The sequence below is a fragment of the Aphidius gifuensis genome, linkage group LG3, assembly GCF_014905175.1.
Source record: "Aphidius gifuensis isolate YNYX2018 linkage group LG3, ASM1490517v1, whole genome shotgun sequence".
Taxonomy (NCBI): domain Eukaryota; kingdom Metazoa; phylum Arthropoda; class Insecta; order Hymenoptera; family Braconidae; genus Aphidius; species Aphidius gifuensis.
This window is the reverse complement of record NC_057790.1, coordinates 24394931-24419594: the sequence shown is the minus strand read 5'-3', so window position 1 is coordinate 24419594 and position 24664 is coordinate 24394931. Positions and strand designations below refer to the sequence as shown.

Below are 24664 nucleotides of genomic sequence, written 5' to 3'. Positions count from 1 at the left end.
TTTTGTTCTATATATATTTTAGTCACATATATATTTCAACAAAACTTTCCTCATTCAGTACATATGTGTTCTAAAAAGATCAAGGTTTAGATGGTTAAGTTTAAGCTTTTTTTAATTTTATTTTTTTTTAGTTATTTTATTTTAAAATATATAAAGATATTAAAAGTTGAGAGTTTTTAAAAATTTTTTCCCAAGATTCTTTATGTCAAAGGTTATAGCTGATATTTTTAGTTAGCTCGAAATTATTTAACCTATTTTGATCTTAATACAATTAAATATAATTAAAAAAAAAATGTTGAATGACATTTTGTATATTCGAAAAATAGAATATACATTTTATATAAATAAATTTAAATGTAAAAAAAATTAATAGATTTTTAGCTTTTGTAATTTTGATAATTATAATTTTCTCAAGTATTTTATTTTATTAATTAAATTAAATTAAATTTCTATATTCTTTTTTTAAAACTGAAAATCAATAAAGAATCTAAAAAACAAAAATTTAAATAAAAACCAAATACATTATTTCCAGCAAAATAAAATAAAATAAAAAAAATAATAATATGATAAAAATTGAAGAAGAAAAGTAATCTCAAGATTCGTTTTGATAATAAATCAAGTGATTTACCAAAATCCTCGAGGCATTTCCGGCATTTTCTTGACTCGTGAATAATTTTTATTTTTATTATTATTTGTAGATAAAAATATGCAAAACTAACTAGGGTGAGCTCATGAAAAAGAAAATAAAAAAAAGAGTAAAAAATAAAAAAAATGTGTGAAGATAAAGCTACTGTTTCGCAACAATGTCACCGCCAGATAAAATAATAAGAAAAAAAAAAAAGTATGAATGTGATAATAGCAGAAAATAGAGACATTATACTTGAACTCAAGATAAGCCCAGTAGCATACTGGACGTCGAACTCATGTACATCTAGCATATGTTGTTATTTTTTTTTATATATATTTCTTACTGCGTGTTTGTTTATCAAAGTATCTTGACTTCATGTATGCTTTTAAATAAATATAAATTTACTATTCATGACATTTTGTTGAATCATGATTGTACACAATAAAACGACATATAACACGGTCATACAACAACCATACAAACATAAATTTATATTTTAGTAATCGTATAAAAACAATTTAAAAATATTAAAAAAAATTTATATCATATGTACTTTATTTTTATTAAATTTCAAATTGAAAAAAGTTTTTTTTTTTTCATTTATTTTCAAGTCAAAATAATAATAAAATACATGAAACAATGTTCAAAAGCTCTGGAATTTTTTAGTGAAATTTCTATCATTGTAAAATTCTCAACAAACAAGTGTTTCGAGTTTTCAATGTTTTGCATTTTTTTTTTTTATTTTACGCAAGAGAAAATAGATATATATTTTTATGTTTGATGTTTTTTTATATATTGTTTTTTATAAATTCTAAAAGAATTATTGGATATATTTTTTTATTTCATCTGGATTACGTATATGAAATTTTAAAAGCTAATTAATTTTATTTATTTATATTATTATTGTAAAAAAAAATATACATGAAGAGCGTGAATATACTTTGAATATGTTTTAATACTCATATATTATCGTTTATCTTAGTGCGTTTGATCACATTAACGATAACATCTGTTGCACGATTATGTCTTGTATAATAAAATATTCAAAACGATAAAAAAAAAAAAGAATTATATATATAAAAGTAATAAAAAATAATGGAGCTACAGAGTGAAAAGATAAATTGCAAATTTTGTTTTTTCCCCAAGGCCAGTTACAATCAGCTCATTCAAAGAATTAAATTCTACAATCAGTAAAAAATTTGAGATAAAATCATTTGCCTAGTGGCAACTCAAAAACATACCCAACAAAATGACATTTTTTAAATTTATCAATATTTCTAGTAATCATTATCTTTTTAAATTAATAAATTAATGATTCCATTTTTTTTTATTTAAATATATATTCAAATGAATTTATTTGTATGAAAAAAAAAAGACTTGAAAATTTCATCGAGAGCTTTTTTTATCATTTAGAATAAAAGCTTTTAGTTTTTTCTAAAAATATATTTTGTAAGCACAAGCTTTTATTGCTAATCAAAAAAAATAAAAAAATAAAAAGCTCAATTTAAATAAAAAAATACAAGACTGATGTATTATTGTAAATTAAATTGATTAATATATTTTTTAATATTTAAGATATGAGATAAGTTTAAAGGGTTAATATAAAAGCTCATGGCACATCTGTTGGTTTCATGTGAACGACAGTTATTTTGTTCTCACATGAAAATCTCATATACTTGTGTTAGTTGTGTTATTGCATTGAGCGTCACATCACCAACACCACCAACTAATATACAAAACTTTTAGATGTTGAAAATCTGTTTCACAACACTATGTATATAGGTATATATATGCTATTGTTATCAAGTTTGGATAAACCAAAGTGGCCCAAGTTTTAACTGATGCCATGTGTATATGTGTGTATGGGATTGGTGTGGTGGTTGGGGTGGTTGGGGTGGTTTGAACTGAGACCAGAATTGAGGTTTGAGAAACAAGACAAGAGAAAAGACAAGAGGAGATTGCATTGCAATTGCTAGACTGAAATTCTCTTGGGTTTCGTCACACTTGTGTATTTTCCTATATATATATCATTAAATTTACTGGTAAAGTACTGAAGGGGATACTATCGCGTATATCCTATTCAAATATTCATTTGCATAATGATTAAGTAAAATTTTCGTCTAAAACTAACCATCAAAATAAAACTATTGCTATTAAATATTTCTAACTTAATTCGTCTTATCAATATAATATTGAAAAATATTAATTTATATTTTTTCTCTTTCTCAACTAGTTAATATTTAAAACAATTATTTTAATTATCTGTTTGAAATTTTTAATTATATATGCTGATTACTTATCGTCGGCAAAAGATAAGAAAAAAAAAAATTAATATTTTTAATTTTTATACTCTCTTTACTCGCGTGTAATTTATTTAATAAGTTTACATTAAAGAATATTTATCAAAGAAGCTTTTTACGTTATATTTAAATTTTTTTTAAAATATGAATTAATTTAATTTTAATTTTTAATTATATACTTTTTATTTTATATAATAATACTGTGTAAATATAATTTTGATTTAAATTTTTTTCTAAATCTTGTATATTAATAAAAAATTTTTAAAAAACTTACGACAGTAAAGTTGAGATTTTTATCAATCCAATCACGTCCTTGTTTGAATTCTTCTTGCATACCCATTACGTAGAGAGTATCAAGAGCATCAACTATCGTTGCACCCATTTTTGTTGCACCAAATACACTTGCACTGTGTCCTCTCTTTGATATTGGCTTGAGTTCATTTTCGCCCCAGGCATAAGTTACGTAATTGGACCAAGCATGCTTCATCATCTGTAAAATAATAATAAAAATAAAATGAATAAATTTAGTAAAATAAAAAATATTTAAATGAATATATAATAATATATTGAATAAATAAAAAAAAAAAAAATGTTTTAAATTTTTTTCAAATTGTGAGAAACAGCTATTATCCATGTAGACGTCGTAATTCAATATGAAACGTCTTTACGACAAACTGCATTCTTTCCATTAATTTTTATTTTATTTTTAGTGAAAAAAATTTTCATTATACTCGAAAATTAAATGCTATTCAAACCAAAGTAACTGAGATGAAACTTGAAGATGATTAAATTTTAAATTTATTGAATTAAATTAAAGAAAAAAAAAAAAAAAAAAAATTATTCAATTCAAGAAAATACACAAATAATTTAAGACATTTTTATACTCGAGTTATTAAAATGATTTTTATAATTTTTTTGGATGTATTTTTTAATTTTTAAATTCTTCAGGATAATGAAAAAAAAATAAGGGGCGAGTTAAATCACTTGGATCTTAAATAAATTAACAACAAGTTTGCAAAATAATTGAAAATTAGTAGATGAATATTTTCATTATGTTTATTTATTATTTAAATAACAGTGTTGCGAATTAAATTTCAAAGCATAAATTATCAAGGCAAAAGTAATCTTAAAACTTTGACTTGTATGTCTAGGTGTTTTGGAATTATTTCGAGCCTAAACTTTGATATTTGTGTCATTATGAAATATATTATTTTCAAAAACACATCACGTGCATTCGTGGTAATTACTTCAACTTGTTACTGTTTTATTTTTACCTTTAATACACAACAGAAAAATAATTAAAAATTTTTAAACTTTAACTTGAAAAGTCTCTGACTAAAATAAAAAAAAAAAAACATTATTTTCGTATTGTCATTAATCATTTTAAAAAAGACAAGTAACTACTTAAACTTTAAATATCAAGTTTCAACATATTCCAAATTTTGACGCTACTTTTCACTTTCAAGTTGTAAAAAAGTAGTTTGATCAGTTGAAGAACAAGTAGAAAAAGATTTCATAAAAAGAAGTAATTAGTTTCTTGAAAATAAAATACATATATATTTAAAAGAACCAAGAATTTTTTTCACCACAATCGTAGATAAAAAAAAAATCGAAAAAAAAATTTGAATAAAAGACCAAACAGTGGTATCAAAGTCCAGTTTTAAATTGCACCGACAAAGAAATGAAGAAAAATAAATTTTAATCAAAAGAAAAAGTAAAGAAAAGAAAACCATCTGTACTTTTTATTTTTTTTCTTTTTTACTTTTTTTTCTATCAAAGTACGTAGAGCCTTGTGAAAAGTATCTCCAGTTGAACTAATAACCCCTTTCTACATTTTTTTTTTTTTCATCATAGTCGGTTGTCGTCATCGTCTTTGCTACTTTTCTACAATTCTACAATTTTATTATTCTTTTTTTATTCTTTTGCATCGTCATCAGACCATGAAGATAATTAATTCTTCTAACAAGATTCTCATTTTAAAACACCAAAACCAACTATACTAAAATATCAGACAGAAGTGATTGTGCATCACTCTGTTCTTTGTTCATTATTTTACTGTCTTACTATCTTGTGTCTTTTCCATGATTTTCTTACTTTAAAGATATTCCATTCTCTTTAAGAAACCAGACAAAATTCAACTCATCTCATTATCTTGAAACGCCAACCTGCCAACGACACTAATGGGAAAATCCTGTAACAATTTCCACAATTTTACAAGCAATTTTTTTTCTTTACTAAGCGGAAAATTGTCTTTAATTTATTTTGTATTTTCATATACTTTTTCTTTTTTTAAATTCATTCAATAACTATGTAAAATTTAACAAGGGTTAAAAAAATAATTGACTATCATTATTAACCTTTTAATCATTATTACTAAAGTTATATTTTAGAAAAATTTAAGCAATTGTAGCTTGTATAATATAATGCTTAATTTTAATTAAATTAATTTAATAATAACCCCTCAATATTTATAATTTTATGTACAACAAAAAAATAATTAATAGGGATTTTTATAGTTATGTTTAACACCATTGCATTATCATGTTAAATCTCATCAAATTTAAAACTGTACTTAGTCTTTGAACAGTGTGTAATGTGTGTAGACATAAATATCATGCATCATCACTATCAGTGTTGTTTATATAGCTAATATTCTTGTCTTTATTGATGCTTTTCACTATAAAGCATCATTTAGTATTTAATATAAACTTTACCTTCGTCACTTGGTAGGATAATTACGGCTTTGTTTATCAATGTATTTGTGTGTGTGAAAAGCCAAGACAAGAGAGACAATTGAGTAATGCATTGTATAGCTATCCTACTTTGTAAATATATATACATATTCCTACACCCAGCTGAAGAAGAAGAACAACAAGAAGAAGATGGAAAAGTATATATACTGGTGCTAACAGCTAGAAATTAATCCTCAAGTTAAACGATGAATCTACTGACATCAATACCATTTCTATAGTCTGTTTAGACAACTAATGCATCGTTTTAACAAATTCGTAATTTAAATGTTGTTTTTAATATAAAATATACACCGCTAAATTTTAACACCAGCTAAATTTAAAATGGCCTGAGCCAAGTGCTAATTCCTGTCAACAGATTATTAATATTATAATAATATTAAATATCTTTATCTTTCTGTCATTTCAACTACATAGGTATATATTCATTGAGAAAGTGGCTTGCTCTTTGCTTGCTATTCTACACTACCATCTCATTATGATTAAGCTTGGTATCCATTGTGCAGACACCTCAACGTCATCAGCCACGATAGACAATGGGAAAGTGACTTTGCCAAGGGATACACAAATTCTCTCTCTCTCTTTATTTTTTACTTTTTGTCTCTTTCATGAAGAATAATGTATGTATAATAATAACAATAATAATAAGCATGTACAGTTTAATGATAAGAGGATAGCTATCATTATAATAGCACTGAGAATAATTTGAGTGGCACCACTAGAAAAAATAAAAAAAGATTTAAAGAATGTAATAATGAAAATAATAATAAAATTAAATAAACGAATAATAATACTCATTAAAGAAAATAAAATTAATATAATAATAATAAAAGTAAATAGAATGAATTAATGATTAATTTATTATTTAAAAAATAAATAAAAAGAAAAGTATATTGTTGTTACTTGTTTTAAGTTAAACTGATGGAAATTTATCAAAACAATTTTATCATGGACTGTTAATCAAGTTTAATCTACTTGTCTACTTGTCTATAACTATTATTACTGTTTGCATTACTTATTCTGTGTTAGATAAAATACAATCAATATATCTATCCTTTATTTATCTCTTCATCGTTGAATCTATCACTCTCACTTTGAGGCCAATTCAACCAAGCATTTCATCTAGTTTTCCAGTTAACCGAACTTTCCAAGTGCAAATCTCAATCTATTGAGTATTGATATTTTTAATCTAATAAATGGCAATTTGAATATTGTTCTATAAATTTACTGTTGAAGATCCATATGTTTAATATTAATTAATATACACTTTGATTATCTTCATTATGATTTATCAACAATTTGTATACAATATTGTATCGATTAAAGTTAAATTATTAAATACAAAAATTTATCAAGTGTTTAAAGAAAATTATTTAAATTTAAAATTGCATACTTACCTTTTTTTTTTTCATGATTATTTAAAAATATAATATCGATTTGTTTGACCATGCATAATGTATGAATTAAAATTAAAATTAATAAACAAACCTCTTTGATTTTATCACGTCGTTGATTTGTTAAACTATCTAATGGAGGTTTAGGTTCATTTATTTGATATTTTTCTGGACCAATTGATTTACTTGATGGTACTTTATGTGATCTATCTCTTGGATTAACAACAATTTGTTTTTCTTTATCATCAATTTTAACATGATTTTGTTCGGTAAAATCATTTTCTTGTACCCATGCTGTATTAAGTTGATCAGTGAGTTCATCATTACCACCAATTAGACTATCACGTCTTGCAACAAATGTACCAGTTAATAGTACAATAACTACAACTGACAATAAACCAGTTATAGCTAATCTCTGAATAAGCCGCATGTCGTAAAGGCACTTTAACAATCGATGTCTGTTTTTAACTGGTACTCCAATCTATACGATATATTTTAAATTATTATGACAGAATATTCTATCAAAATTTCAACTATTTGTTTTTTTTTTTTTTTCGAATAAAAATTTAATTTATAGTTAATTATAGTTGAACTTGTCAACCACCTGTTGTAATTCGTGACCTCAGTTGTTTCTCAATTCAACTAAATAGTACACTATTGAGTCTCAATATCTTTTGGCTATTTCAAATATATATCCAAACACGTGATGATGCTTATTTTGGTTTCATCAATTCTGCAAATAATTAAATAGCTTGCTTAATTCAATATTTTATTCATTTAAATATTAATAATTAAACAGACAAAATGTCAATAATCTTGTACGATTGAGAGCTGTCAATGATATTGATTGTCAATTTTTTTTGACTATCGATTTTTTTAAATTATTTGAATCAATAAATTAAATTGGTATTAAATTTAACAAAGATAATAAAAGCCTTGAACAAGAAGGCAATATATAAAGTTGAAAAAAAATAAATAAAAAGTGTGAATAAATGATGGTATTTGAGAATCGATTAAATTTCTATTGTTGATTTTTCTATTGATGAAGTAACTTTGTTATTTGCTGCTTCAGAATTTTTGATATATATATGTATACTATCTCAACTTTTTTATTTATTGATACTCTTTATTTGTTGGGCTTGTTTGTTTTTCATTTACTAATTGAATTTCTGTTAGCCATATGGTTTTACTTGGTCTCAATGGAACGAGTTAAAAGTGTGTGGGTTTGTACTTGGGCACTTTGGGAAATCATATAAAGAAAACGAGATTGGCTACGACATCGTGACCATAAGTTCAATGACTTTTCACCTCGTTGAATAGTTGTCCTAAGCCAATGTGACTTTTTCACTTGTCAATTTACTAAACTTGATCAATCGTTTGGAAATTCTACACGTGTTATATAAATTAAATAAAAAAAATACATCCTACAAAATTGAAAATTTATTTTATCAATTTTGCAACACTTTGATAATTTTTTTACATCAAAATAATACAAAAATGACAATAAAAAAAAACAAATAACAAGTATATGATAATTTGAATAAAAAAAATAACTTGTAATTTTTATTTTTTAGATTAAAATAAAAATAAATAAATAAAAAAAGTTTCAAAGAATTGAATGAAAATATAAATAAAAAAAAAAAAAAATACTAGAAAATGAAATTTAGTTGGTGGAACACCAACAGTGTGCTCCAAAACTTTACGAGCGTTGCTAAAGCATAAAAATGTTTTGCCGAGTTTTTACCCCATACTCTTAAACGTTCAACCACAAAATTGTTGCAACTTGGTATACATTGAAATATATTGTGTATATTGGAATGAAGAAAAAAAATAAAATAAAATAATAATAATAATAAAGCCATCAAAAGAAAACGTTGTATATATAAAATTCTGTATATTTTTTTTTCAATTACTATCATTATTATTATTGTTACATGAATATGTATTTTTTATTTTTTTTGACTGATGGTCAGTGAGTATAAAAAATAAGTTAATATAAAAAAAATAAAATAAATAAATACCGATAAAATGGTAAAAAAATTTGCTGACTTTGGTATCGGGATTCCATCCAATATAGTAAGGGTATTATCGGCGTCTCCGAATCAACGTATCTTGGTATACCACCCTAGAGTCTCATTTTCCAAGGATGCTGACCACAACTTACGAGAATCCGTCTTCAGGGGACGATATTACGTGAACATTCTCAAGAGAAAAAAGAATCCAAAGGAAAATAATAAAAAACAAAAAAAACCAGTTGAATGAAAAAAACACTAACAAATAAAAAATAAAGTAATAAAATAGATAAAAGTTAGGGTTGAATTGTTGAAAATACATGATAAAAAAATTTAAGACAAGTCTTTATTAAACATTTTCACCAAAAGAGTTTGATAACTTGAAAAAAAAATATGGTAAAAATTTAACGTACCAAGTATTGCTATGTATATTTGGTATAAATTTTGACCCTAGTGATAAATTATAGCACAGTACAAGTTTATGTAACTAAAACAAAGTTTTCCAAAGTGTGATAATGTTGTTGTAACAATGGTAGACATTATTTGACATAGCATAGTCTAACTAGCAGTGTTATTGTGATGTTTGAAATTAGTTGACACTTTGATTTGGAATTTGGATTAGTATATCAAAATCAATTGGCTGAATAGAATGAATATAAATGAATGAATGAATGATTGAAATGAGAAAACAAGAATTCTAAATTTTGGGCTGACCTCTCTGCCTCATCGCGAGTTAGCTCCAAACAAGTATACGAGCTTCCGCAATAAATAAACTAACTTTAGGCAACTTTTGAGTTTCCTCAATTTGGAATTTTGCTAACGGCCAAAACTTTATCGTACGAGTTGCTGAGAGAAGGTAACAAGAGAAAAACACACATACAGTCTAGAGAAAGAGACAATAAAAAGAATGAGAGAGATAGTTTGTTAATATATATATGAAAAGGAGGTAAATGTCTACCCAATCAAGAGACAGAATATATATATAAAAGAGCAAATAAGAGAGAAGGAGTTATTAAATATATATATTGCTAAGAGAGGGGAGAAGTGTTTCATGGTTTGGTAAACCAAATGGGTGAATGAGACGAATGATGAGGCAAGTAAAGCATGATTGCAATGGTAAAGAACAAGTCGACCAGTTTGGTTTACAAAGTAACTAACCTGAAACTCATATGTTAAAGTTACATAAAAGCCCCTAAGGTATATATATTTTTAGTTATAACATATGTCAAAGACTGAATATCTTCAAAGTTCAAAGTGGAACACAGATACTTTGTTTACTTGACATTTCATATTTATAAAAAAATAGATATTTTTTTATAACAACAATTTTGTTGTAATTATTAAAATATTAATGATTTATTGTTGTAGAATTTTCTTATTAAATTTATTCATGATTAAGAATTCACTTGGTTAGGGATACTAACTGTTTAAAATCATCAACCTCAAGAGGGTTAATTAATTCATCTAAAAACAAGATTAAAGGATCAGGATAAAGAGTATATATTTGTTGAGCTCTAAACTGACCTCTTCTCCTCAACATATGAATTATTCAGGATGATGAATAATACTGTAGGATACTTTACAAAAAAGATTAAGAACCATTATTAATATTGATAAATAAAAAAAACAAATATTTTCTTTTTGAAAAATTGATAAACTTAATACTATTTCTTTTTCTTTTGAAAAAAAATATTTATGTTTATATACATGTAAATATAATTGAAAGTCAAAAGCATCAATTGAATTGTCACAAACTTGAAATTCGATAAGAGTAAAACAGTGCCATTCAAGTGCAGTCAATTGGATTTATTTGTTTGTTTTATTTTTATTATTATTATTTCAGCTACTTGAGTGTCACTTACAAAGTCCAAGCACTTCTTCACCTCACTATTGGTCTATATATTTTAAAAAAATATATTTTTTTCTACTTTATAAATTTATTTTTACTCTTCTTAAACCAACTTTTATATACGTTTTATTTATCTTTGTTCTTTGTTACTCGGTAACCCTTTTGGTATAATGTTTTTCTTCTTTCAACGATTCCAATGACTCTACTTTGAGTTGATCGAAATTCCGATCACGAATTGAGTTAACTACACCTATATCCATGACGACAGGCACGTTTCATCCTACTCTTAACTTTTTTTTTCTTATTTTTATTATTTTCCTCTTTCTTTTTTTTTATTTTTAAATGGTAATCCAGCTATTCTCACAGTTGTTCCCATAAAAATACAGCAAACCCAAATTGTTTTGACCGTCAATTTTCCCATTTTTAACTAAAATCGATTTTCTCACTCTTACGTAGTCTTATGTTTATAAAATAAAATAAAATAGCATCATCACTATCACCACATTACTCTTAAACTTCAAGTTGACCTAAATTCAAGTAAAAAATAATACAACAGAGTACCGCAACTAACCCTTGCATGACGAACCATCTTTTAATTTTTCTTTTTGTTTAGTATTTTTTTATCCATCAATCCAACACACACACACATATACAACCAAGAAGTACAACAATCATTGGTGCAAAACAAATTTCTTATTCAAGTCTTAACATTCATCTGACGCTGACAAAATTGTAGAAAATACAACCTGTTGGGCTTATTCGTGCACACAATTTGCTGTTATCCGCAAGGATATATTACTCTCTTGCACTTTGCTTTCCGATTGGTTGAATTCAAGATCGCAAAAAGAAAAGAATACACACAATCGATTGAAAATGAACAATGAAAAAATAATAGAAAGGCAAAAAAAAAAATTCCAACAAAATGAGAATAAATGTTGGAATTTATAATAAAAATAGAGCAAAAAAAAATAAAAAAAGCATGAGGAGAAAAAATAATAGATAAACTATATTGATAAACTCACAAGTGGACAGTGCTTATTTCACTGATAATATTTAACCAATATTCACTCGTTAATATTAAAACCACAATGTATAAAAAATAAATATAAAAAAGTTTTTTAAAACAAAATAACAATAATAATAAAAAGTAAATTTTTTTACAAACTAATGAAGTTTGAATAAAAAGTATTTAAAAAGATAAAAAAACATAAAAAAATAAATGGAAAAAAGATAAAAATATATAAATTGGGTCATTGTTTAAATACTTTTATTTTTTAAATAGTTTAACATATATAGTTAATTTATTGTAGCTATATATCAAGAATAATTTGAGTCGAAAGTAACACAGTTAAATGTGTATACGAATTAGTCAACGATGCCAAGTTAAACTATTATTTTAAAAATATATATTCCAAGATAAAAAATAATAATGAAATCATTCTATGAAAAATAAAAATAGTACATATAAATAGAAGCTTGTTAAAGTTTAATACAATTTTTTTTTTTCAACTTTATAAAGAACAAAACGAATTTAATTTTGTAAAAATACAAAAGGTAAAAATATATTTTTACAAAGAAAAAATAAAAAGGTATAAAAAAAATTAGTATAATATAATAAAAAGAGCAAATTTTATGAGACATTTTTATGGATAGATATATAGAAATTTTAACGTGTTTGCATTTTAGTGAAACGGTCATCGAAGAGTACTTATATAATTATGGTTTAAGCTGACCGTATAAGCTACGAATAAAATAGAAAGACGATAAATTGAGTAAACGAGTGGATAACGATTATGTGGAGTTGACGTTATATAAGTTTCGTGCATTCAAGTAGTTTATATATTATGTCTGTGTATTTAAGCGTTTGTTATGAATTATTTATACCAATAAATTTATCATAAATTATTTCAAGATTTTTAACAGCCAAGAAAATAAAAAAATTCAATAGTTTACCACTTAAATTGTATGCAGAAGTGTATAGGTCTGTTTAAAATGTACAAGTTTTTCATGATTGAGGTATCAGTATATATAGCTTGGTCTCAATTTTTATTTTTTAGCGGTAGCAGCAAAAAAATTTCTACTGTATTGGAAGATAACACGATAAATGCCCAGGGATTTTAACTTTTATACAAAGTATTTATGAAAAATTTTATAGAAACTATTTTATCGAAACGATTTTATTATTAAAAAATTCACAATAGTTTAACAGTTTTTAGAACTGTATCATTGCTCTAGAATAACTTGAGTTATTTTTTTTTTTTTTTTGGACTGTTTAATTAGTTGAAAACTTTGACAGAAAATTAATTATTTTTCTTTATTATTTAATTGATAAAATAATTAATATTATAAAGATTAAAATAGACGAATAAATATTATGGAAAATAAAAAATAAATTATATGTAAAAATAAATAAATAAAAATTACGTAGACTGGGCCAGGTCAGTGTCCGGAACGAGAGTGTACGAGAATAGATTTACGACTTTCAGTGTGTTGTAAATTTTTTAACCCCATACATATGGGTATATATAGAATTGCTCGTGATTTTCTTCTCCTAAGTCCTACTTTTTCCTGACATGTCTTTTTTAGATATCACAATAATATTGTTTTATAAAATTTGTTTTTTTTTTTTCAATTTCATTTGTAAAATTCACTATTTTTAAATGTTACATTAATATTTAGTTTTAAAAAAAATTAATAATTGAAATATTTTTATACGAATGATTATTAAAAATATAATTTCTTTTGGCAAACTGAATAATAATAAAAATCTTCTTTATTTTTTTTTTTTTTTATTAATCGAATGCAATTTCTTTATCCCATTGAAGAATTTTTATATTCGATATAAAAGTTTTGAGAAAAAAGGTTCAACACACACAAAAGAAATAAAATAAAATAAATAAAAAGACCATAAAAAGATTTGCAGAAAATTTTTATAGTACTGAGTTGCTTTGAATATCAAAGATAGAAAACCGATTTTCATTCATATTTTCATCAAAGTGAATGAGAGAAGATGAAAGTAAAAAAGTTGAAAAAAAATAATATACATATATATATAAAATATATAGTAAATAAAAAGTGAATAAAGAATTTAAAAAAAAATAAAAATAATGAGATAGTAGGTCGTTGCTAATTAGCCATTAAAAAATTCATCAATGTAAACATTTCAATAAGTAAATGTGAATATATATTATCAATTTTTAAAATATTCTGTATTAATTAAATTTGGAAATATAAACACACAAATTATGGTGTGAATATTATTCATAAAAAACTTGTGTAAATATTATTTTTTCGTGTACTTAATTAAGGTCGTTACACCTCTAATGACGTCAAAATAAATTTGAAAAAAAAGGCAATTTAAATTTATCCTAGTATTGATATTTACTAAAAACAATTGGATTTATTTTTTAATCCTTATCTGTAACTGACCTCTTCCAGATTTCTTTTTATTTTGTTAATAAGTATTTGCTTTGAACCGTATAAAGATTTGAAACTTTTTTTTTTCTGGACTAAAGCACTTACAATTTTCTAATACCTCACATCGATCATCGACATTTGACATTCGTATCCATTGTACAATAAAAAATATCGTTTATACAAATTGATTGATGAGGTATGAAGAAAAATAAAAACAATCTGAACAAATAAAATGATTGATTTATTTTCAGTAAAAACCAGTAAAATTTTTATAGAATTTTTATATATTTAATGAACATTAATGAAGCATTATATTTTAAAATAATAAATTCACTCGTTTTAATTAAAATAAAATTTAAATGAACACCTGTCAATTATGAGAATTAAAAAATTTAAAAAATTTTATATATATATTTTTAATAAATAAATTCCAGTAATTTGGGTTTTTAAATTGGAACAAAATTTAGTTATCAATTTCAAATGGCAAAAAAATTAATTTTGTTCAACTCAATTCACGAGAAAAAAAAATTGTGTAAACTGATAAAAATTCGCAAATAAATTTTTTTATTCTGCATGGATAATAATGTTTAATAATTAAACTAGTAAAAAATTAATTAAATATTTTAAAATACCACAGAGATGTCAATAAAAAAATTGAACCAAAAAAGAAATTAAATACATTAAAATATACGTGCATGTAGCAGATGCTTGTACATAGGTAATTTTAAGAGATTAAAAATAAAAAGACCCCTTTTTTTCATTGTTGCTACAGGAAAATTTTAACGTCCTCAAAAGGGTTTAGGTATTTCAAAAATTTTTGGACATTCCTTCATCTTTAGCGATGCTATCTTCCTTAAAAATATTTTTTTTTTTTTCTATTATTATTATTTGTGTTCGATATTTTTTAAAACCGCTCGATATTCGGGACCATCGACCTTTCTAATCCTATTTTATTCTGGCCCAATGCATAACGGTTCCTTAAAACCAAACGACATTTTTCATTTTTTTTTTTCTTCTATATTCTGGTTTTCAACAACTAAAAATAACCTGGCTGCAAGAGTGTAGATATACCTCGCATAAAATACCAAAAAGAATGTAATAAAATTTATAGAAAAAAAAAAAAAAAATTATCACTCAATTCGTGATGGAAAAAAACTGTACGAATTTTTATATTTTTTTGATTGCCAAAAAGACAGAAAGATTGAGCAACTCAAAAAAAAAATAAAGTGATAAAAATATAATTAAAAAACAAAAAATATAAATAATAAATGTAAAATTCTCGATGAATGTAATATATTTTTTATGAAAAAAAAAATAAAAAAAATAAATAAATAATAAAAATTGAATTATTTGAGAAAGAATTATTGAAATGATTTGAAAAAAATTCGCATGGGTTAAATATATATACATATATATTTGCAAGCATAAACGTCATGAAATAAAAATGTATCTTTATGGTCGAGGACGTTCGTTTGAAAATTACGACTATTATAAATCTTTAGAGATATTGGCTGAATGTTGGACCCCCTTCTAGGACCATTCATGGTCATTCGTATATGTTTATATAAATATAAGCAGACACTTTTTTAAAAAATATTTAAAATAAGCTTTTTTTATTAAGAGTACATGGTATATTGAAAAGTAAAAGTGAAATTTAATACAAATAAAAATAAACAACAACAAAACATTGTTAAATAAATAAATAAATAAAAAACAAAATATTTTTTTTACTTTCCTAGTGATTGTAATAAACAGAACAATGATAGTTTTGATAAAAATTACACAATATAAGAAAAAAAAAATCCATGAAAATAAATTCTTCCAACGAGAATTGACATTGCTTGGAGACTATTTTTTTATTCGAAGACTCTCTATTCTGTTTATTTTTATTTTTTTATTTCAGTCAAAAACATATGCAGAGTAGTAAACTTATAAACCGTTTTTTTTTTATTTATTAGAAATTTTTTTTTCTTTACCGAGGTTGGCACATATTCTAAACAGCGAAAAAAAAATATATAAAAGTTAAATTGAATTTACATTTCAACTATATATAATTCCAATGTAAATTTTCAACATTAATGTCAATCATCTTTTAATAATTATTTAAATCTTTAGTAAAGTTTTATATAATTAAAATTTAATGTAAACTGAAATAATTATAAAATTTTATTATTGTGATGTTAAATGTGCGAATTTCCAGGTTTGATTTCGAATGATTTCACTTGAAATCATGCTATCACATCAGTCCCTTTGGCGCAGTGGATAGCGCGTTGGACTTCTAATTCAAAGGTCGTGGGTTCGATCCCCACAAGGGATGTTCTTTTTTTGTTGATTTTTGTTCACATTTTTGTTTAGAAATTTTCAGCAGGGCATGATTAACTTAAGGAGGTGATGCAGCTATCACTTTTTTTTTTTAAATATAATGAGAATGTTCTGAAATTTTGTACACAAGTAGATCTTTTCATTCTGAATACAACGGTATAATTATTTTTTTATTTTAACCATTTTTTTCGGATAGAAAAAATGATGAAAAAGTCTTGAAAAAAATCAAACATATACTAGAAACCGAGTTTTATTAATTGCGCGGAAAATTTTTATATGTTGATCGGTTAATTAATGAGAAATTAATTATAAACTTTACAAAAATTAGATGTGGCAACGTATGGCATGTTCAAACACACACACATACCCGCAATCCCATATATTGTATACGGGGCGCAGGCGCTTTTCACTTTTTCTTTCTACAGTGTAGCCCGATTTCAATTTTGTCTATGACGTCAGAAGCGCCCCGCAACACCCGCAATGAATTTGTGCATAACCCCCTTAAGAGGTTTCCATAAGATCAAGGCAATTTTGGTTCGTGAGACGTGGCCAGCGCCTCTATAGCCACACTCACATAGCCTTATCTCACGACGTTTTTGGTCAAAAAAAAAAAATTGACATCCCTTGAGGGGGTCGAACCCTCGACCTTTGAATTAGAAGTCCAACGCGCTATCCACTGCGCCAAAGGGACGTGTGTTGGCACTAATAATAGCAAAGCTATACAAAATATTGACGAGAACAAATAGAGTTTAGAATGAAGAAATAAAGCGATTAATAAATTTATTGATACTTTTATCAAAATAATCATTTTTTTGTGAAAAATATTCGTTTAAACACAGACTACTGAAAATTGTTTTTCATTTATCCACAAGAAGTTATAGTGAACAGCACAAATCTCTGTATAGGAAACTAATTAATTTTCCGAATGAGTATTTATCTAAAATTTACGAGAAACATGCCCCAAGGCCTAAACTGTGTGATCACACGAATCTCATGTTCTCTGCAGTTTTCCCTCTCAAATTTTCTATCTCGTATTCATTATTCTATAATTTAGTCTTCTTCCTGAATATACAAACGTATATTGCACACATTTACAGCCAAACATACTTTGTATATAAATATATGTATAACCAATCACTTAATTGGAAAGCAAATAGAGTAAGCTGTGAGAGAGACAAATTTATTTTCCGATAGTTTTTTTTTTTTTATCATTCATAAACGTAACAAAGCAAATGCAAAATAACACAAGATATTTTCAAAGTTCGGACTGATAATTTGTCGTTTAAAATTGGATAGACACGGTGAAAATTAATCGAAAGGACAAATCGTTGAAATTTCAGTTTACTATCAATCTATTCTTGCTTTGTGTATATTGTCCATCAATGAAAAGTAAAAAAATAAAAAATAAACAACTACATTTTCAATTTAAAAAAATAAAAATTGAAACGTAAAATAAATGAGAAAAAATAAATTAAAAAAAATTAATTGCTATCCAAGAGAATAATAAAATAAAAAAAAACGAAAATTGAATAAATATAATTATATTTAAAAAAAAAATAAATTGGTAATGTATTTTAATTAAAAAAAAAAATTTTTAAAATAAATATTAAATTAAAAAATTGATGTATATTTAAGTTGGAGTTTTAAATTATACTTGTACAACACCTGTTGTCAGTAATATGCAGTATCATTTGACACAAATCCGAGGATCATGTATGCATACGAGAAATTTATAATACTCTTTAAGGGCTTATCCTTCTAACATTTATTCTGCAGTATATAGATATATGTGAGTTGTTATACCTATATTTTTAGAGTATGCGCAGTTTGATTTTATAATAGACGACAGGTGTGAGAATTGAAACGTAAGCTTCTAATATGTCGTACATGGTACACCAGATCTTGCATCATCATTAAGTGTTAATGCTTCACCATGATTCCAAATTATTACTTGACAATAGTTTTAAATTTATCCGATGAAAGTTCAATTCATTACAACTACTTGTCTAATTTTTATACGACAAAATAAAAACACACTAAAATTTAATCATCAAACAGAAAAAAACTCATTTAAAACATCATGAATTTATACAAAAATATATACTAACTCATAAGTGGCAGTTTTTTTATAAACATTATTTAAAAAAATACTTTTTCTTTTGTTATTTTATTCACTGTTTTTTGGTCAAGAGTCTATTTATTTTTATAAAGTCACCAACATAGCTTTCAATGTACCTTTGCATCATTACGAGCGCACTCTCGATATGCTCGTTAAAATGTTAACTCGTGTGTAATGTTAAAGAAAAGAGAAAAATAAATAGGTTAAATATACAATGCATTAAACCAACAAATAACAAAATGCTATAAACGAAAATATAATTATCATTCTGGAGCAACATAATAAAGTGAGAAAAAAAAAAATGTAACAAAAGAATTTTTATTTTTCATTTTATTTGAATAATAAATTACTCATAATGTGTAACGATGAAGAATAAATTTAAAAAATGTAAAAATAATTTTTTCATCTTTGTCATTATGTTTGTTTTTTTTTAAATTTTTTTTACGTCTGGATAATTAATTATTCTTTTTTGTTTTTTTGTTGGTGAATTGTTTGTTTGGGACAATTTAAAAAATTTCTAGGATTGTACTTAATTATAATGTAATTTTTCCAAGCAATTTATCGCATGGTCTGCAGTTCAGAGTTATATATAACCCGTCATTTTCTCTCTGACAAAGTTTTATGAAGCACGAATTTATCGTAATTATATTAAGCACGTACTGTCCAAGATAACGGTCTTTCAACTTTTCATGAACAATTGAAATAAAATAAAAAAGGTGTCTTTATTTTCAACAGATTTGATAAAATCTATAAACAATTAAATAAATCCACCTTAACTAATCAAACTAACACTTGCATATAGGGTCTAATTTATTGTTTTACATTGTTAAAATATCAGGCCAATAACAAAAATAATAGTAGTATTTTTTTTGAAAACTTTTTCCTTAAATTTTATCAGTTAATGACTTATACATGAATATTGTCAATCTATTGAAAAATGTTTATCATTTTTATTTTTAGTTTATTATCTCCATTAAATCATCAAACGAAAGAAAAAAAAAAAAAAAACGTAAAATCCTAGTTTTAATCATTTTATCATTTCCAAAAAAGATTTTAAAAAGTATATATCGATAAGTGATTAAAAAATAATGAGTCAAGAAATAAAATTAATTTGTGGTGTTGCTTGTCAAAATAACAGATTAAATTGTATAAATGCAAGGATAAATATTAACCTTTTTTTAAATTATTAAAAAAATTATATTTGAGATTACCGAGTATCGATCGAATCAAGTTTAGTCTTATCTATACCCAGTAAATTTTTTTTGCCAGATATAGTCACGATAATTCAATTCATATTTATATAATAAAAAAAAAAAAAATACTTAATATTTATATTTTATACAAACAAATTATTGAAGTTAAAAATAATTGTTTTTATATACACGGAAAAAAAAAAAATAATGTATTTTCAATGGACTATTCATCAGCAGCATCATCATATTTTTAACATTATATAAATATAAATAAAAAAGAGTTATAATTATAAACATGACGCATATTTTATCGTGCTTAGAAAATTTAAGAGTCAATCATTAATCTACCTTACTCAATAGCCTTGACAATAATTACACGATATTACATAATAAAACTTGAAAATAATTTAATCAGTGATATGTATGTATTCGTATACTAATGTATATGTTCACGTGTATAATTGTCATTTTTTTTTTTTTTAATTAAGCACAATTGTATAAACAAATAATTATATTTTAATCAAGAGATATATCAAGTGGGACAACCAAGTTCTGAATCAAATTAAAACACGACAAAAAACTGCTGATAATTTTTATAAATAATTTTAATAAAATAATATATTTTGATCGTAAATTATATATTTATGAAATATTGTAATAAAATTTTTATTGTAATTTTGGATTTTTCCATAATTCAAGTCATTAAATATTTATCCAAATAAATAATTCCCTTTAATCATTGGAATATTTAAAAATTTCAAAAAAACAATAATCCCATCACATGCGATCGTTCGCACATCAATTGTCAATATTAATATAAAAAAATAAAAAAAAATTGATGAATATGTTGGGTAGTAAATGAGGATGATTTTTCACATGACATGATGAATTTATCATCCCTACAAAATATACATTTTTTATCTTTATATAATACATAAATAAAAAAAAAAAAAAACAACTCAAATAATATCAAGCAATTTTTTAAGTTATGAAGTATATTATTTAAGATATAAAAATAAAAAATTATCAGCAAAAAAAAAAAAAAAATTTACAGTGTTTATTTAACACTTGAAAAGCAACTTGTTAATAATAATTATTTATTTTAGAACAATTGATATAAAAGTCTAACTACAGTGTCATTAAATCTGTTGTCAATTTGAGAGAAGCTATGTTTATTTTTATTTATTATATCAGAAAAAAAAAATGTCCTTTCAACATGCAAAATGTGTTCGTCACTCAACATATATAAAATAAAAAATATAAAAAAAAAAATAACCCCTATAGTCACGGTTGTTTTCACGCGGAAACTTCAATTTGAGCTTTTTTTTTTTTTCTATTTGCACAGAGAGGCAGTGTTTGAACTGCTACAGGGCATTTACTTGCCCCCGAGTATATTTACAAAAGAAACGCCTGTCCATATATACACGCGAATATTTATATCATCACTTTATGTATCTATTTGTATTTTTGAAACATTTAAAATGAGTGAAAAAAATTCATTTATCGTATATTTTTTATACTGGATCATGATTCAAACGATTTTATCGGTAATACAATTTTCAATAAATAAAAAAATAGACAAAAAAAAAAACTCCTAAATCAGCTGATGCTAGCATATAACCTAACACTAACAATGTTTAATTATATATTTTTTTTCTATATATAAACAAAAAGGTGTTTATAAATCACACATGAACCACCTAAAACTTTCAACCAAAAAAAAAAAAAAAAAATATTTCAAACTTAATTTGTTAAAAGTTGTTTATACAGTAATAAAAAAAAATGAATTAAATTGAATGGGTTAAAAAAGATGAAAAAAATGAATTATAAAAACTCGTGTCGACAATGTTTTTTTTTTTCTTCCTTTTATAATAAAACAGGAAAAAAAAGAAAAAATTGATTTACTATCATGAAAGTTTTTAGAAAAAACTTGGAATATATGAAATTGTAAAATTATATATAAAAAAAAATTTTTTTTTTTATTTTTCGACTTCATTTTATGTGTATATAGTTAAATAGAATGAGGTCATGATGGCAAAATGCTTGATCTCTAAATCCGTAGTGGTGGAGATTCTACAGTATAAAAGCTCAGCGAGTAAAATGTGGAAAATGTTAAAAGGTATCATGAAACAACGACGACAACGACAACAACAAAGACCACGACGACGACCACCAGAGACAGAAGACCATGTGGATTTTGTACAATGTATGTTAGTAGTGACTACAATGTGTATAGAGCATAAGAAAAGACCAAACATTTTCAAATTACCCAAACGGCACGTCTCGCTGTCAGAGATAAGACATATAAATATATAAATGTATATAGTGGTATATTTACCAGAGGTAAATGGTCGACCACGTTGGTTGGCTGACTGGCGATAAACTCACTTCTATAATCTTCATGTGGTAACAATAAACTTTGTGGTAATACACACAAGAAAAATGTTACTTACAATATCAAACATGACCTAATATTAAAATTATACATAGCTATATACCAACAAATCAATAATAAAATATAAAATTTTATAAACCATATAATAATTTGTTTATGTAAAAAAAAAAAAATATGCATTTTTTCTTTTTGATATTTGTAATAGATAAAATTGCATATAATCAATATTGAAATTTATTAATTCACGTCAAAATATATATTGAAAAAATAAAAAAAAATTATATACATTAAAAAAACATGTGAAATCAAGTTGAAAATGTCCCACGAAAAAATCAGATTACGGTTGAAAATTGCATGATGCACTTTGACCGAGTGTCCGGATATTATCTGGAAGTATCGAAGAGGTCACTGACCTGTAGAGGATAATACGATCGACATGATAAATCATCGTGCCAAAGGGCGAAAGTTTTACCCCTCAGCAGGTCTCGGAAAAAAAAAGAAGAACAACGAGATCTTCTTACAACACATTATATTATTTTTTATTTCTACAATTTTTAGTTTTTTTTTATTTTAGACTAGGTTTTTATCTACTGTGTCTATTTTAGTTTATAGTTGTTACTGTTATATATTTTATATTTTTCGACATTTTGAGTGGAAGTGAAAAGCAAACGTCAGAGAGCACTCAACAGTTGAGAAGTCGTCACATAATCCGATCACAAAGAAATGGAAAAGATTTTGTACTGTCAAATGCATTATTTTATTTATTTCTTCTCAATAGAGTGTATAGAAAAAATAAATAAAATAAATTGTAACATTTGCCAAATAAATATTAAAAAATATCATGTGAAAAAATTATAAATATTTCAGAATTTTTCCTATGAAATGTAGTGAAAAAAAATAAATAAAAAAAGAATTTTCGAATTGTAAAATGATAAAAAAATTTGTACTGTTAAAATTTTTTTGCTCATTCAAATGAAAAATATCTTTGAAATATGATTTTTGAGATTTTAATAATAATAAAAATAAAAATAAATTGGTTTTTTACATTTTGATATTGATATTGAATGAAAAATATTTATTGTATTGTATGGATGAGTGCAACAAAGCTAGTTTATTTATGGGCATCGAAGGTTTATACCACCCATGCATAAAGACTGGATGGCCATGGCATAACTACTCTCGTTTGGATTTTCAACGGAACTCGGTGGTTCATTCTATCGACAAAGTGGCCGTGTCGCCGTTAGAATACCAACGCTCATGTGGTATCCGTGACTCGTCGAGCGAATACACTCGTTTTCTAATAGAAAATAAATAAATATAAATAAAAAAAAAAAAAAATACAGAGCAAACATTTGCAAACAACGAAGAGAGGAAAAAAAAAATCGAGATCCGGAAAAAACAGGCAGCGAATTTTGTTGTTTAAATTTTATTACTCGACATCCGACAATGCAAATTTTTTAAATAACAAAAAAAAAAAAAAAAAAAGAAATAAATTTTTTTTTATTAATTAAAATAACCCATTGTTTAAAAAATAATATTTTTTATGTAACATGGAATTTATAAAATAAAATTGTATCGAGGGGCTGTTGACCTGGTGAGTCACTGGAAATTTTTGAGTCAGACTCAAAAAAAATTTTACAGTAAAGGTTTTCCTTGATAATTACTTTAGGAAAATAACAGCGAATAATCATGGAATTATTATAACTTAATAATTCATTGTACTGAATAAATAACTACTTTATTTTAATTTATTTTTATTTTACAATGTTGGTCTGAACACAACGTTGACAGTTGAAAAGTTTTTCAATGTATTCACTTGTAAAAACCCACGTGCATAATGCAAACTACTTGGGCACGATACAGTGGCAAAAAAAGGAAAAAAAAATAACACGAGAATGGTAAAGGAAAAAGTGATGATAGCTGTTATATAAAAAAGGCAATGAAGTATCTTGTTTTGTGCAAAATTGTTATACCTTGAATTTTCTATATACCAAGTAGAAAAATATGAGTATAGCGTGTTTTGAAATACTTATCGCTGGTTTTTTCAACTTCCGGTATTTTTATTTTTTTATTTTTACATTTTTAAAACTCTTTATTTATTTAAGAAAACAAAAAAATTTTTTATCAAAAAGACACACAAGTGAATTGTGATAAAAATTTTTTTAACATCTACCCTTTAAACCTCAAAATTTTTTCATTTCCTGTCATCATTTTACCGGAAAAATTTATTTCATTTTCGACCCTAAAAATTGTTAAAATAATGTATTTATTTTTTCTTCAATTTA

General features: G+C 24.6%; 1 protein-coding gene and 2 non-coding genes across 4 annotated transcripts in view; 1 reads left to right on the top strand and 2 right to left on the bottom strand.

Annotated features, from left to right (window-relative positions):
* Positions 1–24664, bottom strand: part of LOC122853108 (mannosyl-oligosaccharide 1,2-alpha-mannosidase IA-like) — a 123351-nt gene that overhangs the window by 11096 nt on the left and 87591 nt on the right. Inside the window, exons 2-3 of one of the 2 annotated variants that reach the window (XM_044153370.1) lie at positions 7167–7805; positions 3203–3418 (exon numbers count right to left, since the gene is read on the bottom strand). In XM_044153370.1, coding sequence (XP_044009305.1) covers positions 3203–3418; positions 7167–7502 — 552 coding nt within the window. In that variant the 5' untranslated portion in view covers positions 7503–7805. The remainder of the gene's footprint in view (positions 1–3202; positions 3419–7166; positions 7806–24664) is intronic. The other variant, XM_044153369.1, reaches the window with a different exon arrangement.
* On the top strand, positions 16595–16667 carry Trnar-ucu. The gene has a single exon. It is a non-coding gene; the product is annotated as a tRNA-Arg (tRNA).
* On the bottom strand, positions 17291–17363 carry Trnar-ucu. Its single transcript has one exon. It is a non-coding gene; the product is annotated as a tRNA-Arg (tRNA).